Source organism: Echinops telfairi, unplaced genomic scaffold, assembly GCF_000313985.2.
Source record: "Echinops telfairi isolate 266 unplaced genomic scaffold, ASM31398v2 ScPeMD7_2565;HRSCAF=3150, whole genome shotgun sequence".
Lineage (NCBI taxonomy): Eukaryota > Metazoa > Chordata > Mammalia > Afrosoricida > Tenrecidae > Echinops > Echinops telfairi.
Genome location: NW_022106463.1, coordinates 6511278 through 6526990, shown reverse-complemented (window position 1 = coordinate 6526990; position 15713 = coordinate 6511278). Strand labels below are relative to the sequence as shown.

Sequence of the window (15713 nt, the reverse complement as noted above, 5' to 3'; positions counted from 1 at the left end):
AACCCGTCTCTTGGGGTGACCAGATGTTTCCTTAACACCCCCTCTCCCTGAGCCTGTGCAGAGGCAGGGGCTGGAAGCTGGCACCTCCAAGTGCCAACCTCAGCTTCTTTTCCATGTGGCTCTGCCTGTTATTCTCTCTCTCCTTGCCAATTCCAGTGGATGCTGACTCATGGGGCAGGGTAGAACTTTCCCTGTGGGTTTCCCAGACTGGAACTCTTTACGGGAGTAAGAGATTCATCTTTCTTCCGCTGTGCTACTGGTGGCTTTGAACTGCTCACCGCAACTGACACTTAGCCCACTGCGCCACCAGGGTAGCTACATAGGTCTTACCGCGACCTAGTCAATTCTGACCCCTGCAGGTTTCTGGGGAGTCACGGTAACTCTTTAGGGGAGGAGAGAGCCTCACCTTTCTCCCAAGGAGTGGCTGGTGTTTTTTCGAGCCTCCACCTTGCAGGTAGCAGCCCAACCAGACGGACAAATGAAGAACATTCTGTGTGTATGTGTGTGTGTGTGTGGGGGGGGATCTTTGCTTTTCACCCATTTTTACACAATCTGAGGGTGTCCTGTTGCTGGCATGTCCCCTTGCAGCGGGCTCACTTTGAAAATCCAAACAGCATGATTATCCTGGGCCTTCACCCTATATGCTTTTAGTGGGGTCTGGTAGATTTCAGGGGGGAAACACAAGAGTCCAGGTAAGCTGGTGATGATGTGAGGCTTATGATGGCGAGGAGGGAGAGGAACCGACAGTCAACCACTGGCTTCAGGCTTTGATTGAACCCTGACCCCCTCCCGCCGACCGAAGTATGGAGCCTTGGCGGCCCATGATTTAAGTACCTTTAGGCTGCTAGCTGAACGGTTGGTAGTTCAAACACACCAGCTGCTCTGAGGGAGAAAGATGAGGCTGTCTGCTTCTGCAAAGAGCATATTTTGGAAGCTCTGAATAGGGTCACTATAAGTCATTAGTGACTCAATGGATGTGTCTGTTTAGGGGCTTGGGGGGTTTCCCCCTTTTACTGAGATCCGCTGGTATCAGATGACTTCTGACCTAGCTGCTAAACAATGTGCCTCCCCACCCACCCGCAGCTGTGAGATTTAAATTAGGAGAGCGTCATGGTGGGTTATCCATGGGGCTGCTAACTGCAAGGTCAGCAGTTCAACTCCACCAGCTACCCCTTAAGAGGAAGATGACGTCTTCTATTCCCGTAGAGTTACAGCCTTGGAAACCCACAGTGGCGGTTGTTTCTTTCCTGTGGGGTTGCTGTGAGTCAGAATCAACTCGATGGCCGTGAGTTTGGTTTGGGTTGGAGAGTCTTTTTTCAGGCGTCCTGGTGGTGCGGTGGTTAAGCCCTTGGCTGTGAACGGAAAGGTCTGTATTGGAACCCTCTATCCAAAACCAAACCCACTGCCATCAAGTTGATGCTGGCCCTGTGGGTTTCCGAGACGGTAGCACTTTACCGGTATAGAAAGCCTCTTCTTTCTCCCGAGGTGCGGCTGGCGGTTTCAAACTGCTGACCTCATAACCACAACACCACCAAGGCTCCCTTCTTCCAGCAAGATAAGACAAAGTGGCATTGCTGTAGAGCAGCCTCTCAGAAGCCCTGGTGGTGTGGAGGTTGAGCACTCGGCTGCCGAGCAGACAGTGGGCGGGTTGAACCCACCAGCCTGCTCCACAGGAGAAAGATGAGGCCGCCTGCTTCCGTACAGATGCACAACCGGAAACCCTCTGGGGCGGCTCTGCTCCGTCCTCCAGGGCGGCTGGGAGCTGCTCTCTGTGCGGACAGTCGGTCTCTGCCAGGCTTTTTATGGTTAATGCTACTCCGTGCATACGAGAAGCCTAAAGACCCATGTAAGGCGTCTGCTGCCCATGTTCCCGTCCAACAAAGACAAGATTCAGGCCTGTTGAATTCAAGTCACAGAGCCGAATCTGAACGCACCGGCCTATAGGACAGAGCAGAGCAGCCCCTGTGGGTTTCCGGGACTGTAACCCATGATGAGAGTAGCCTCATCTTTCTTCCGCAAAGTAAGTGGTGGCTTTGAACTGCTGATCTTGCCGTTAGCAGCACAGCGAGTAACCACTACGTCACCAGGGCTCCTCCTCAGAGCCTGGAGGTTGTGCAAACAGCCAATGTGTCGAGCCACTAACCTTGGGTCACCAAACCAAGGGCCGTGGAGTTGATTCCGACCCCTCCCTGCAGCCCCGAGAGTGTCAGAACTGTGCTTCCGGCGGTCTTCAATGCCAGCCTTCCGGGAGTCACTCACCAGGCCTTCCTTCCGCACAGAGCCTGCGCAAACTCGAGCTGCCAACCACAGAACGGAGAGGCAGGAGCTGCCCTGTAGCTGACCACGTGCTAGGGGCCAGACGTGGAAGTGGGGAGAAGGCTGCACATGGAATTGCCCATCTTGGGATTCATCTGCGAGGGCCACGTGGACATGGAAGGAGGACAGGGCTCGGCTCTGAGAGCCAAGGGGAGCTGGCTTGGCCAGGAGGTGGCCAAGAAGAACAGCTGCCTGCCGCATGGGCCCTGGGTGAATGCTCCCAAGTGTTCAGCCTGCAGTGGGGCACCAGCTCACTGCCATTGACTCAGTGCTGGCTCAGTGACGCCCTGGGGTTTCCAAGACTCTCTGTTCACAGGAGTAGAAAGTCCAGTCTTTCTCCAGCAGAGCTTCTGGTGCTTTTGAACTGCCAACCACGCAGATCGCAGCCCAACACGTACTGGCGACTGGGCAGTGGGGCAGCCCAACACAAACAGCAACTCGGCGGTGGCAGCGCAGTCGCTGGGAAGGCCGGCCCTGCGGCTGTGCGGTCTCTGGACTGTGTCACTAGCAGTATTGGGAAGGTTAGGACGGACTTCTATTTTCAGTTGTCTGGAGTGACAGCAGGCGCCCATGTGCTTGGCACGGATTAGGAATGTTCCACTCCACCCCCGGCTTAGGGTATGCTGGTCTCACTGTGGGCCATCAGGGAGGTTCTGCGTTCCATCCATCCCTGCACCACCGGGGCCTGCCTGAGGAATGGTGTCCTCAAAGGTCTCCGGGAGGAAGGATCCTGGCCAAGGAGACAGGGCAGCTCGTGTGCTGGGAAGCAACCTTATCTCCTGAGCACCAGATTTTGGACCTGAGTAGGAGTCCTGGTGGCACAGTGAGTTACACATCGAGCTGCTACTTGCGAGTTCAGTGGTTCAAACCCACCAGATGCTCCAAGGGAGAAAGATGAGGCTGTCTGTCCTGTACAGATTGGCAGTCTGGGAATGCCACAGGGGCAGTTACACCCTGCCCTGCAGCATCACCATGATGAGTTGAATCTACTCGATGGCAGTGAGTGTCAACTTTGTTTTGAAAGAAACCACCCGGATCACAGGTGGCAGCTGGTCACACGTAAAGTAGCCATGACTGAGCCAATCAGCACTGCCTATCTCCTAACCCGTAAACAGCAAAACAAAACAAACCCATGCCATCGACTGGCTCTAAGCTCACTTAGGTTTCCAAGGCTGTAAGTTTTTACAGAAGCAGACAGCCTCCTCTTTCTCTCAAGGGGTGGCCGGTGGGATTGAGCCACTAACCTTGTGTCTACTTAGCTTCCCAACACCTACCCTGCAGCACCACCTGCTCTCCCATTTCCCACTCGGTCAAACTCTGACTTAACACGAGATTGATTTGCCAGGCGACACATCCCCTGCCCTGGCTTCTGTCTGCCATAATTGAACTGTTGCAAACCGGTTCCAAGGCCGCTTTCTAGAAGAGTCCCCAGAAGGCTGAACTCCTGGATGTTCCCCAGAACACAAGGCCAGAAGGACCATGATGGATGGAGGGTCATCGGGCTGAGGACTGGGGAGAGGCAGATGGACACTTACTTCTTCCAGCCTTGGCCCTGCAGTGTCTTGGTTCATTGACGGCAGTGTGGAATGGCCGCCTTCTGGTGTGGCTCGTGAGGGAGCAACAGTGACTTGCCTGGCACCCAGGAGGCCTTGTCCATTAGGAGAGCGGAGGTCACTTCAGAAGCAAGCAACCAGGGAAGGCGGTTGTCACCTGTCAGCAAGCCGCCTGGCTTCTCTCTGGACGTGGAGGCTCTTGTAGTGAGTGTGCTGTGGGGTGCTGTGTCAACCCCAACTCTCAGGGACCCTGCAGGGCAGAGCGGAGCCGCCCTGTCCCTCGGGTCCCCAAGGTTGTCGCCGTACAGGAGCAGGCAGCCTTGTCTTTCCCCCTCAGAGAGGCCGGTGGGTTTGAACCATCAACCTTGCCGTTAGCAGCCCCGCACTTAACCACAGAGCTACCAGGCCTACTTAGAGAACGTTGCCAAGCTGACCACCATGCATCAGGCAGGAAGAGAGGCCAGCGAGGCCAGCGGCATGTCCACACTGGACACAGGTTCCTCCAGAAACATCTGTGTCAGTGGTGGTTCATTAAAAAAAACACAAAAAAAACCTAAGTTTTAAATGTCGCGAGGCCCCGGTGATATCTATAATTCTGTTAAAATGTCCTTTTGAGGCCAGATTGCCGCGGGAAGACATCCTACAGGCGACAGAGACTTTGAGGCCCGTGTGCTGGCGTCTCTGGCTTGAGACTCAAGACAACACCTTTCCTTGTTGCTGAGGAGCCCTGGTGGAGCTGTGGATTAGGCACTGAGCTAGTAATGGTAATACAGTGAACCCTCGTTTATCGCGGTTAATCAGTTCTAGACCCTACCGTGATAAATGAAATTCCGCGAAGTAGGATTCCTTATTTGTAAATCAAATATTTTCGTAGTTAGAGCATAGAGGGCATGAAAAAGCACCCTTTAGTCACCATTACACTCGTATTACCCAATTTATTAAACGAAAAAGGGGAAATACAGTAAAACATTTTGGACGTTACAATTATCATTTATTATTTATTATATTATTTATGGCATCAAGCGTGTACAGTATGAGCCAATCAGTGGCAGTAATGACAGAGCATGCGCTGTTATGCAAAAACCGCGATAGAGTGAAGCCGCGGAAGTTGAAGCGCGAAGTGGCGAGGGCTCACTGTATGTTGGAGGTTCAAACCCACCAGGTGCTCTGAGGGAGAAAGATGAGACTGTGTGCTTCCATAAAGATAGAATGGTCTCAGAAACCCCCGGGGGCAGTTCTCCTCTGCCTCCTAGGGTTGCCGGGAGTCAGGATTGCCTCAGTGGCAGTGGGTTTTGGTTGGCGTAGCAGTTACATCATCTGGTGTCAATTTGGGAGCTGAGAGGATTAAGAGTGAAGGGGCGGAGTCTAGTCTGTCAGTCTGATCATAGCCAGTGAGGCCTCTGTGTGGGCATGGCCTTAGGTGGGAGACAGACTCTCTCTCTTGGCTCACTCCCTTGGAGACTCCCTACTGACAAGACTGCTATGCCCTGGGAGCTGGAGAAGCCACATGGACCTACCCTGACACAACCAGACCTCTCGAGCCAGAAGAACCACCTAGAGACCCCTGCCAGTGCTGAGATGCTTACAACGCCACAGGATCCACAAGACTTCCCACCCACTGGCTTGTGATCCTCCTGCATTTGGCATCATTGCATGTATTTCATGAGTCCGAAGACCCTATAGATTGGTATCAGACATACGGGCTACTATTGGACTTACGGACTTGACCTGGACTGAGCTGAGACGCTTTCTCAATATTCAATTGCTCTTATATGTAAACCTCTTTCATATACACATATGAGTGTCTATGAATTTGTTTCTCTAGTGTACCAAGTTTAACACAGTGTGGTTTCTGGTTATTATACCAAAGCCCCAAACTTACTGCCACCAAGTTGCTTCTGACGCTTAGCCAGCCTGTAGGACCTGCCACTGTAGGACCTGCCACTGTGGGCTTCCAAGGCTGTCAGTCTTTATGGGAGCAGATTGGTAGGTTTGAACTGCCGACCTTGTGGCTAGCAGCCCAACTCGTAACCACTTCGCCATCAGGGCTTCTCCCAGAGGTCATGAGATTATGATAAACTGAACTGTTGATGATGGTTCCGTCAGTCCCAGAGACAAGTGGAGTAAACCTTCCACACCTTGTCAATTGTATGTGGCAGTCTTTCAGGGTCCCAAAACAACTTACCGTATATACTTGTGTATAAGCTGAGTTTTTCAGCACACTTTTCATGCAGTTCTTGTGGTAAAATGAGGTGCCTCGGCTGATATTCAGGTCGGCTTATACTCGAGTATATACGGTAGTTGTCAGTTGAGCACAAACTGAGCACACCATCGATACCGCAAGTGTGGGTTTCGCTCTGGGCCCCTGCTGCTGATACAGGTCGGGGTGAGCACCAGGGTCGCTGAAGTCCGGATGTGGGTCTTCTCGCGGACAGACCTGCTCTATTTCCTGTGTCCTGCTCTGGTCGGCGTGATGCGTCAGGTGGCCGTGGACTCACCAGCAAAAGGGGACGCGCGTTTCGGGGTACACTTGGTAAAACCATTGTTTGCCCCTGGTCTACATGGTCAAGCAGGTTACATTGTTTGCCCGCAGCACATGGTCAAGTGGGCCAGCCAGGAATGACCTTTGGCAGTGTGCACCTGGACGGGGCCAGGGACCCATGTGTAGGGTATAGACACTGAAAGGGGGGTGGTGGGGTTATCGGCAAGCTTCTCATCTGCAGGAAGCTCCCAGGTTGGGCACACCCATGCGTGTGATGTCAGCATGCCCTCAGGGTAACAAGGTTAACCCACCCACATGCAGCAGACCATTCAGCGCCTCCCCTCGCTGCGTCTTAAGTCCTTGAGAAGACCCTGAGCCCCTGTTCTGCATGCAAACCCACAGCCTTCACGTCAATCCCGACCCACAGGGTGCCCAGAGGGCAGAGCAGAGCTGCCCCTGTGGGTTTCCGAGGCCGGAGCTCTATGGAGACAGAAAATCCCATCGCTCTCCTGTAGAGCAGCTGGTGGGTTTGAACCCCCGGCCTGGGGCTCAGCAGCCCAACCTGTAGCCCACTGCATCTCCAGGGCTCCTTGCCTGCAGGGAAGTCCAGCTACCTGAGACCCAGACCCACCTGTTCTGACGCACCCATGGTTTCTTAGAGGCACAGTTAGGAACAAGTCCGGCGTCACTGTCAAGCAGGGGGCGGCCTGAGGCAGAAAGGCCCGGCCAGGGGCGTTCCTCACGTTGCACTGCCAACATTTAATGCTCTCCTGAGGGTTGAGTCTGACCTGACTCTACATGGTCTCTTGTATAAGAGATTCACATGCGTGTCTGTCCTGAGAGATTCACCTCTCCAAGGGCGAGAGTGACGTACGTACCTGCTTCGTGGACGTGAACTGGTGATTAAACGTGTGTAAGTGCCTGCCCTGCCTAACCCAAGGGGACTCTCGCTCCCCGTCCCTTTTGTCTTTCAGAACGAAAGTGCCCTTGTGAAAGAGAAGCAACTGTCCATCGAGCTTGCGAGCATCAGGGATGAAGTGGGTAAGTCAGGCGCTGGGGGAGGGCCAGGAGGAAGGGTCACTGCCTGAGCCCAGGACCAGCTGGCATAGGCTGCATGGCTCCTGGAGGAGAATGGGTCCACTCACGGTGTAAAGCCCAAAGTTTCCAGGGTCAGGACCCACCACATAAGCCCAAGGAAGGCAGAGGCGATCCAAGCTTACCATGCATAAACCCAAATCCCCGCCAACCGGTGGGTCAGCATTGGTCAGGTGGTATGCCGCCATGGGAGCAGTCCCTGCCAAGTTCTTCCCTGCCCCGAGTTTTGTCTCATCGTTCCAATGACTCTGAAATAGACATGGGTGTTGTTCGCCCACCGATGAGGAAATCCGGGTTTATATGTCCTGGGTGGTTTCTTTAAGAGCATACGGCCAGTACTGGGTAGAATCCAGTCTTGAACGTAAGTCCAGAATTCCTCCCACATAAAGTATGAAAGAGGAGAACTGGGGGCACAAGCGTTGGGCTGAAGGTCTGAAGTTCAAGACCATCAGCCAGCCTCTCCTCAGGAAAAAGACGCTGCTTTCTAGTCCCCTAAAGAGTTACAGTCTCAGGGGCAGCTCTACCCTGTCCTATAGGGTCACTGTGAGTCGGCATCGGCTCAGTGGCAGTGAGTTTGAGTGTGACAGTCTTTCCCCATCTCTTTTCCTCTAAGATTTTTTTGTCTGCTTGTTTGTTTTGGCCATTTCCAATTTGGTCAACTTGGGGGAGGGGGGGAATCAAGCTTGCCAGAAATCTCTTGTCTCTCCAAATTCTGTGTCATGGCCTCACGGATTCCTATGCGAAGCACCCAGGAGTCTGACCAGGCCCTGGTCATCAAGTGATGACATCACAAGAAGGTGGCGCAGTGGGTTAAGCCGTGGTCCTGCTAAGCGCAAGGCTAGCGGTTCAGACTCACCAGCAGCTACATGGGAGCAAGAGGAGGCTGTCTGCTTCCGTAAAGATGGCAGCCTTAGAAGCCCACTAGAGCGGTTCACTTCTGTTGCTACGAGTCAGAATTGACTTAAGAGCAGTGAGCTGAGCTGAGCTGGAGCTAACACTAGTCAAGAGAGCCAGCTGTGTATATTGGTAGCAGACAAAACAGACATCAGACCGAGGACTAGGCACACGGCACATCAGAATCCATGGATATGCGTCCATTCGCTCAGAAGTACGGGCGCAGCCCAAGCACGCTAAGCACTGCACTGGGCGTTCTTGTCGTAAAGGGGCGAACGTTACTAGAAAGTTTCCATCTAGTACGTTTAGTCTTCGGGCAGACGGTGACACGTGACAGTCTGGCTACAAGACACCAGACTGCTATCCCTGTGAGATAGGCTGCCCGGCATGCCGAGGTCCAGACACCCCAGCCCGGCCCAATGACATCAGCAGCCACGGTTAGATTTCTGAACAGTAGGCACAACCGCCTCCAGTCGCTTTGGTTTCCAGGATGGAAACCCGACTATGAGTGTAGCTCGACTTAAGGATTTTATAAGAACAGGGGGAGTGTGTGTGACTGCTCACTGGAACGCAGCCCTGTCTCAGAAAATATAACAGCCAACATGCCAGAGGCTGGGTCTCGGTTACCATGGCAAATACACTAGCAGCTACGATTCCACAAAACCATGATACTTTTTTTGAGACGGGGAGGTATTCCAGCTGGCAGGCACACATTTCTTTTTGGTATTTATAAAATCCTTTCAGTCTCTCAGCATGAGCCTGTTCTAGTTTCTTTGGGTTTTATGTGTGTGTTTCTGGAAAAGTGTATTTGGTGGCCCTCTAAAATAGTTCACTTTTCTAAGAATTGAATTCAGAGAATTTTGTTTCCTGCTAAAAGATATGCAAGTGTGAAGCATCTAAAAGCTGCAGGTTGGAACCTTAACGAAGTCAGCCTTGACTTATTAGAACCCTCAGGAGACAAGGGCTACCCCGGAGCCACCCTTGGGACGAGCAGCTTGTCAAAACTCAGAGCCAGCTGCCGCCACCACTCTGTGACGCCGCCCTGAGACAACTGATATGTCAATGGTGGCGTGCTGTTTGCAGAGAAGCCCCGGTGGCATAGTGGTTACACGTTGGGCTGCCAACCTCAAGGTCCCCCAGTTCAAAACCACCAACCACTCCGTGGGAGAAGGCTTTCTAATCCTGTGGAGAGCCACGGTCTCAGAAACCCACAGGGGCAGTTCTACCCTGCCCTGTAGGGTCAACTCAACTATGAGTTGGAATCAACTCAATGGCAGTGGGTTGATAGAATGAGAGGTGTGAACCTTCCCCCCCCCAAGGGCCATTTGGATATTTGTGACATCACTCGCAGGCCAGATGGATCAGATATGTAATGAGCTCCCCCCTGATGTGAGGCTGGGTTTCCTTTTCTTTGTTGAGGTGGGTGATGTGAGCTGCTGTTGATGATTTCTCAATCCGTATATGGCCCAAGGCCCAGACATTCCCCAGCCTCACTCTAGAGATGAAACACAGACTCCAGATACAGCCACTGTGAAGGACAACAGCCCCGTGCTTGTCCGTCCTCGTGACATTAGTTCTAAATTGGAGTCTGGCGACAATGGCCCAGAGAAAGATATCAACGTGGCACGGGCCTTGGTGCCAAACCTGGTGCACGATCAGTGTTGTAGATTGCAGGCAACCACATGCAAATTCTACAAAAGGAGGCCCCTCCCGGCTGGACGTTTCCTCTGGTTTTTGAATCCTCGGTGGACAGCCCAGGGCCCACCCAGCGTGATGCAGTTGGGCCCATTTCTGACTCATTTTGTGGGCTTGATTGACATCAGGGCGCATGACCTTTGCTGTGCCAAGGGTACAGATCGCTTTAGAGTGTTGAAAAGCAAGGGTGTTCCTTTAAGAACTAAGGCGCGCCTGACCCAAGCCATGGTATTCTCCATGGCCTCATCTGCATGTGAAAGTTGAACACTGAATAAGGAAGCCGTATCTGAATGATAGTGCTGGAGAAGACTGTTGAAAGTACCTGTGGACTCCCAAGAGAATAAACAGCTCTGTCTTAGAGGAGGGATTGGCTTCCCATTCATCCCCATTTCAAGAGCTATCTAGAAATTCTCGAAGTGCTGTCTGTAAGTGGCTAATCTCTATATACCTACCTACAGGAAGGTCAGCTAATATGAATGTTATTCAAAATTAACACATCAATTCCTAAGGCCCACGATGAAGGGAACCCATCAAACATGCGATCAAGACGCGTGGATAATGACTGATGGTTCAAATGAGGAAGAAATCATCATTGTAAAATATGGTCTCAGTGATACAAACGAAGCTGGAAATAGCCCGATGGAATTTGACACACCCCACAATCTCTTCCTGATTGATACCTTTCTACCGACAACATAAGCAGCAGCTAGACACATGGGCCTCCCCAGAGGGTCTGCACAGGAGTCCAGTGGATGACATCGGTGGGAAGAAATGATGAAGCAGCTCAGTGTCAGCAGCCAAAACAAAGGCAGGGTCTGATGGTGGAGCAGACCACCCATTGCTCGTCTGCAAGTTCAGGTTGAAGCGTAAGAACATGAACATCGGTCCACAAGAGCTGAAAGAACCCTTGGAGTAGAGCGCATCCACGGTTCAAGAGCATTTCGAGCACAGGCTTGATGCACCGAATACTGATGAGTGTGGACCAGATGAGCTGTGAGGGGCATCAAGAACACTCAACGTGGAGACCGCAAAAGGCATGAAACAAAGAGAAGGTCACAGTGGTTGTCAAAAGAGACTCGGAAGTTTGCTCTTGAATGCAGTGTGGCTGAAAATAAACGATGAGGCGAAGGAGCTGAACAGAAAGCGTCCAAGGGCAGCCCAAGAAGATAACGTAATGTGTTACAAGGAAACGTGCAAGGACCCGGAGCTAGAAAAACAAAAGGAAAGGACACGCTCAACATCTCGCACGCTGGAAGAACTGTAGAAAAAGATTTAAGCTTCAATATCCAAAGCTGATGAATTCTATGGACCAAATATGGAGTGATGCAGGGAGCATCAATGGGAGATGGAAGGAATACACAGGAGCCATTGTGCCAAAAAGAATCGGTCAGCATCCAACCATTTTAAGAGGTAGCAGATGATCGACAACCGATGGTCCTGAGAAAAGAACTCCAAGTTGCACGGACGGCACTGGCGAAAACCAGGGCTCCGGGAAGGGACGCAGTACCCATGGGAATGTTTCAGCGAAGTGCTACAGCAGAGCTTCCTCTGTGCCAAGGATTTTGGGAAGCCAACAGGAGGAGATCCGTATGTGTGCCCATTCCAAAGGAAGGTGACCCAACAGGACGCAGAAATCGCCAAACAATATCATCATCATCACAGACACATAACCTTTGCCAAAGACCATTCAAAAATGGTGGCAGTGCCACATCGATAAGGCGCCGCCAGGAATTCAAGCTGAGTTCAGAAGAGCACGCGGAAGACAGGCTGTCGTTGCCGCAGCTAGATGGATCCCGACGGAAAGCAGAGGAAACCAGAAAGACGCGTACTTGGGTTTTACTGACGACGTGAAGGCATTCGACTAGGCTGATCATAGCGAGCCATGGATAGCATGGAGAAGAAGGGAATTCCAGGACACCGCACGGTGCTCCTGCAGAACCGTACACGGCCAAGAAGCAGTAGCTCAAACAGAACAGGAGCAGACTGCGTGGTTTCAAATCAGGGATGGTGTGTGCCGGGTGGTCTCTTTTCAGATTACTGGCTGAGTCTATATGCTGCGCAAATAATATGAGAAGCCAGACTTGATCAAGATAGGAGGAAAGCTCCTTCACAGCCTGCAGGCTGCAGATGACACAGCTTTGCTTGCTGAAAGCACAGAGGACTCGAAGTACTGACTGATCAGAGCAAGGACCACACAGCCTCACTGTGGATTACAACTCAGCCTAGAGAAGACGGGACACTCCCAGCTGCACCAGCAGATAGCGGCTTGCTAGACGGAGGAAAGACTGAGGTTGTCAAGGATCTCGTCTGACTGTCATCCGCAATCAACACCCATGGAAGGTCCTGTCAAGAACCCACACGATGCGTTTCGCTGGGCAGATGGCTGCACCAGACTTTGGGGACGTGCTCCTGAGCAAAGGGGTCCCTTTGAGGACGAAGGTGGACCCGACCCAAGACATGATTTCTTCAGTGGCCTCATAGGCACGTGGGAGCTAGACACGGAATCAGGCCTGGGAAAGAGTGCGGGCCTTTAAACGACGGTGTTGGTGATGAATGGTGAAAAAACAAACGAATCTGTCTTGGAAGACGGACAGCCAGAGTGCCTGGTCGAAGTGAGGATGGGGAGGCGTCATCGCACATTCTTTGGACATGTTGTCGGGAGAGCCTGGTCCCTGGAGAAGGACATCGTGCCTGGTCAAGTGTACGGTCAGCCAAGAAGAGGCAGAAGGGTTTAGACAGTGGCTGGAACAGCAGGCTCACACGTGGCACCGGTTGTGAGGTTGATGCGGGATCGAGTGGTATACGCGGGGTTTGCTGTGCGTCGGAACGCACCCGAGGACCCAAGTCAGCACAACAGCACGATGCTGAACGAGCTTTCGGACTGAGATGGCCTGGAAAGGAAGCCGCAGTTCCATCTGTATCCACCAAGGAGAACCCGGGGAATCAGGGCGGTGTCTCCACAGCCCACCCCAGGGTGCAGCGGGATCAGGCAGCGCTTCACTTCCGGAGACCCTGTTAGCCTGAGACTCTTCTGGTCTGGGCTAGTGTCACAAAGAGTGATTGTCACTCACTCCGATCATCTCAGCCACCACCAGGAGAGCCACAGGCAGGGAGGGGTTCAAGAGAGGGGTCCATCCCCGGTGTCACTTTGATTGTCACGCGCCCATTGGAGTCCAGGCAGACACAACCATCGGGTCGCTTGTTGTGAACAGCATTGCCGTTTTCCAGCCAGTGCGGCTGAAGATGAGCAGGACGCCCATTCCCCACAGAGACTGTCTATCGATTGGAGTCCATTCCCGCTCAGCGACCCTGAGGACAGAGTAGGCTGACCCCGAGGGCTCCCTTGGCTGTCATCCCTGCCGGAAGGGGCCCCAGTGGCGTGGTGGATAACAGAAAGGTCAGTCGTGCCGACCCACCAGCCGCCCCTCGGGAGAAGGATGCGTTGATCTGCTTCCACAGAGGGTCCCCGCGACCACTGAGGCAGTTGTGACACAGAGTAACCCTCCTCAGCAACGGTTCTCAACCTGTGGGCTGAGACCCCTTTAGGGGTCGAACAACCCTTTCACAGGGGTCGCCTAAGACCATCGGAAAACACATAAATATTTCACAATATATAGTTACATATTGTTTTGTGATGAATCACTGTGCTTCAATTATGTTTAATTATGTTCTATTTGGAACAATGAAAATACATCCTGCATATCAGATATTTACATGATGATTCATAACAGTAGCAAAATGACAGTGATGAAGTAGCAAGGGCAATAGTTTTATGGTTGGGGGTCACCACCACCTGAGGAACTATTTTAAAGGGTTGTGGCATTTGGAAGATGGAGAACCGCTGCTCTCAAATTGAGGCTGTCAATCTTGATGGGAGCAACCAGCCTGATCTTTCTCTCTTGGAGGGGTTGGGAGGGGTTGAACCATCGACCCTGCAACTCTAGTGCTTACCCAACAAGGCCGAGATGACTGTCTTGGAAACCCTTCGGAGCAGCACAGGGTCTCCGTGAATTGGAATCAGCTTGAGTCTCACATTCACGGGAGCAGACAGCCACCTCTTTCTCCTTTGCAGTGGCTGGCAGGGTTCAAACCGCCGAGTTTGCAGTCAGCAGCTGAGCGCTCAAGCCCTGGGCCACCAGAACTCAGCCTGGATGCAGTCACAAAAGGACCAAAGAAGTCGTGTGTGTGGCTGGAGCTGGTGGGATGGGTGCTAACTGCAAGGTTGGCAGTGCAAAATCACCAGCCTCTCCATGAGAGAGAGACAAGGCTTTCTACTCCTATAAAGATTTATTACAGGGAGCCAGAGACCACAGGGAGTGGCAGGCTTGGGCACAGGGGCATCACCTTCACACCCTCCAACTGCCATGTTGACCCCCTGGGTGGCGGGCCAGCGGGGGAGTCTTCCAGGGGAATCCCAGGGTCTGGACAACCAACAGCACAGCCCCATCTGCTGTGGGTTAGAATGTTGTAACCCAGGGGGTTTTCATGGGCCGCTTTCAGAAATAGAGCGCCAGGCCTTAACTCTGCCTCCTTCCCAGCCAGGAGGTTCTGCTAACGCCCCGTGACAGCACAGGAACAGAAGTTCCAGAAGGTAGAGTTTCCCCTGGCCTGACGGAAGTGGGAGGAGCCGTGGGTAACACATTGGGCTGCTAACCGCAAGGTCAGCAGTTCCAACCCACCAGCCTCTCCACGGCAGAGAAAGGAGGCTTTCTGCTCCTATAAAGATTGACAGCCTCGGAAACCCACGGGACAGTTCTGCCCTGATTAACAGGGTCACTGAGTCAGAATCGACTGGATGGCAGTGAGTTTAAGATGTTGTTTTTGTTCATTTGGGGCTTGAAGTGAGAGACAAGGCATTGGGTGGGGCAGACTTTTGTCTTTCTGTTTCGTGAGCTGCTTGGCCAACAACAGGAAGAGACAGGCGGTGGGTGGGGTATGTAGCCCTTTCCCTCCCTGGGGTCATTCTATTTCAAGAACAGACCTGTGATAGTCTAGCCAGCCACTGACAAAAGCCAGACGCTTCCCTGAGAGTCAGATACCCTTTCACCCGCCGGCCCCTCCTGGCTCCCAACCATGGGGGACGCCCTCCGGTCAGTCACTGTGGGCACAGGAGCACTGGCTGGGATGTGGCCTGGCTCGTGACAACAGGAATCACCACCCAGCCCGCTGGTCCTTATCTGGCACGAGTGTTCACGATCTACAGCAGGCCACTGTCATCCCGGCCAGGGCATCTGGGAGGCAGAGGGACGGGGTGTCAGCGGCAAAATGCTCATCTTCCACCAGGGGGACCATCCATGCCAATGTCAAACGCTCCCCAGTGGGCAGCCAAGCCCGCTGACCAAGTCCCCCTGTCCTTCCACAAGTCCTTTGCAGACCAGCCTCTCCAGGAGAAGACAGGCCTGTCCACCTGAGACAGGAAGGTCCCTTGACGGCCACGGAGGGAAATCCAGCCACTAGGGTCTGCTGAGGTGGCTTGAGCCTTAGACCGTAATAAAAAGAAAAAATGTTTAATCTTAAAAACAGCCCAATGCCACGAGGTCCATTTCGACCCTCTGGGACCCTCAGGATGCTCCTTAGAAGCAAGGATGGCGAGATGAGACTTCATCTCACGTACCCTGGACACGTGGTCAGGAGAGACCCGTCCCTGGAGAAGGACATTGTGCTTGGTGAAGTGGAGG

The 15713-nt window shown here is 52.8% G+C and overlaps 1 protein-coding gene across 1 annotated transcript in view; it reads left to right on the top strand.

Moving 5' to 3' along the window:
- The window catches only part of LOC123522133 (microtubule-associated tumor suppressor candidate 2-like), a 49647-nt gene that overhangs the window by 4203 nt on the left and 29731 nt on the right, over positions 1-15713 (top strand). Inside the window, exon 2 of the mRNA XM_045293989.1 lies at positions 7326-7392. Within this exon, the coding sequence (XP_045149924.1) occupies positions 7326-7392 (67 nt within the window). The remainder of the gene's footprint in view (positions 1-7325; positions 7393-15713) is intronic.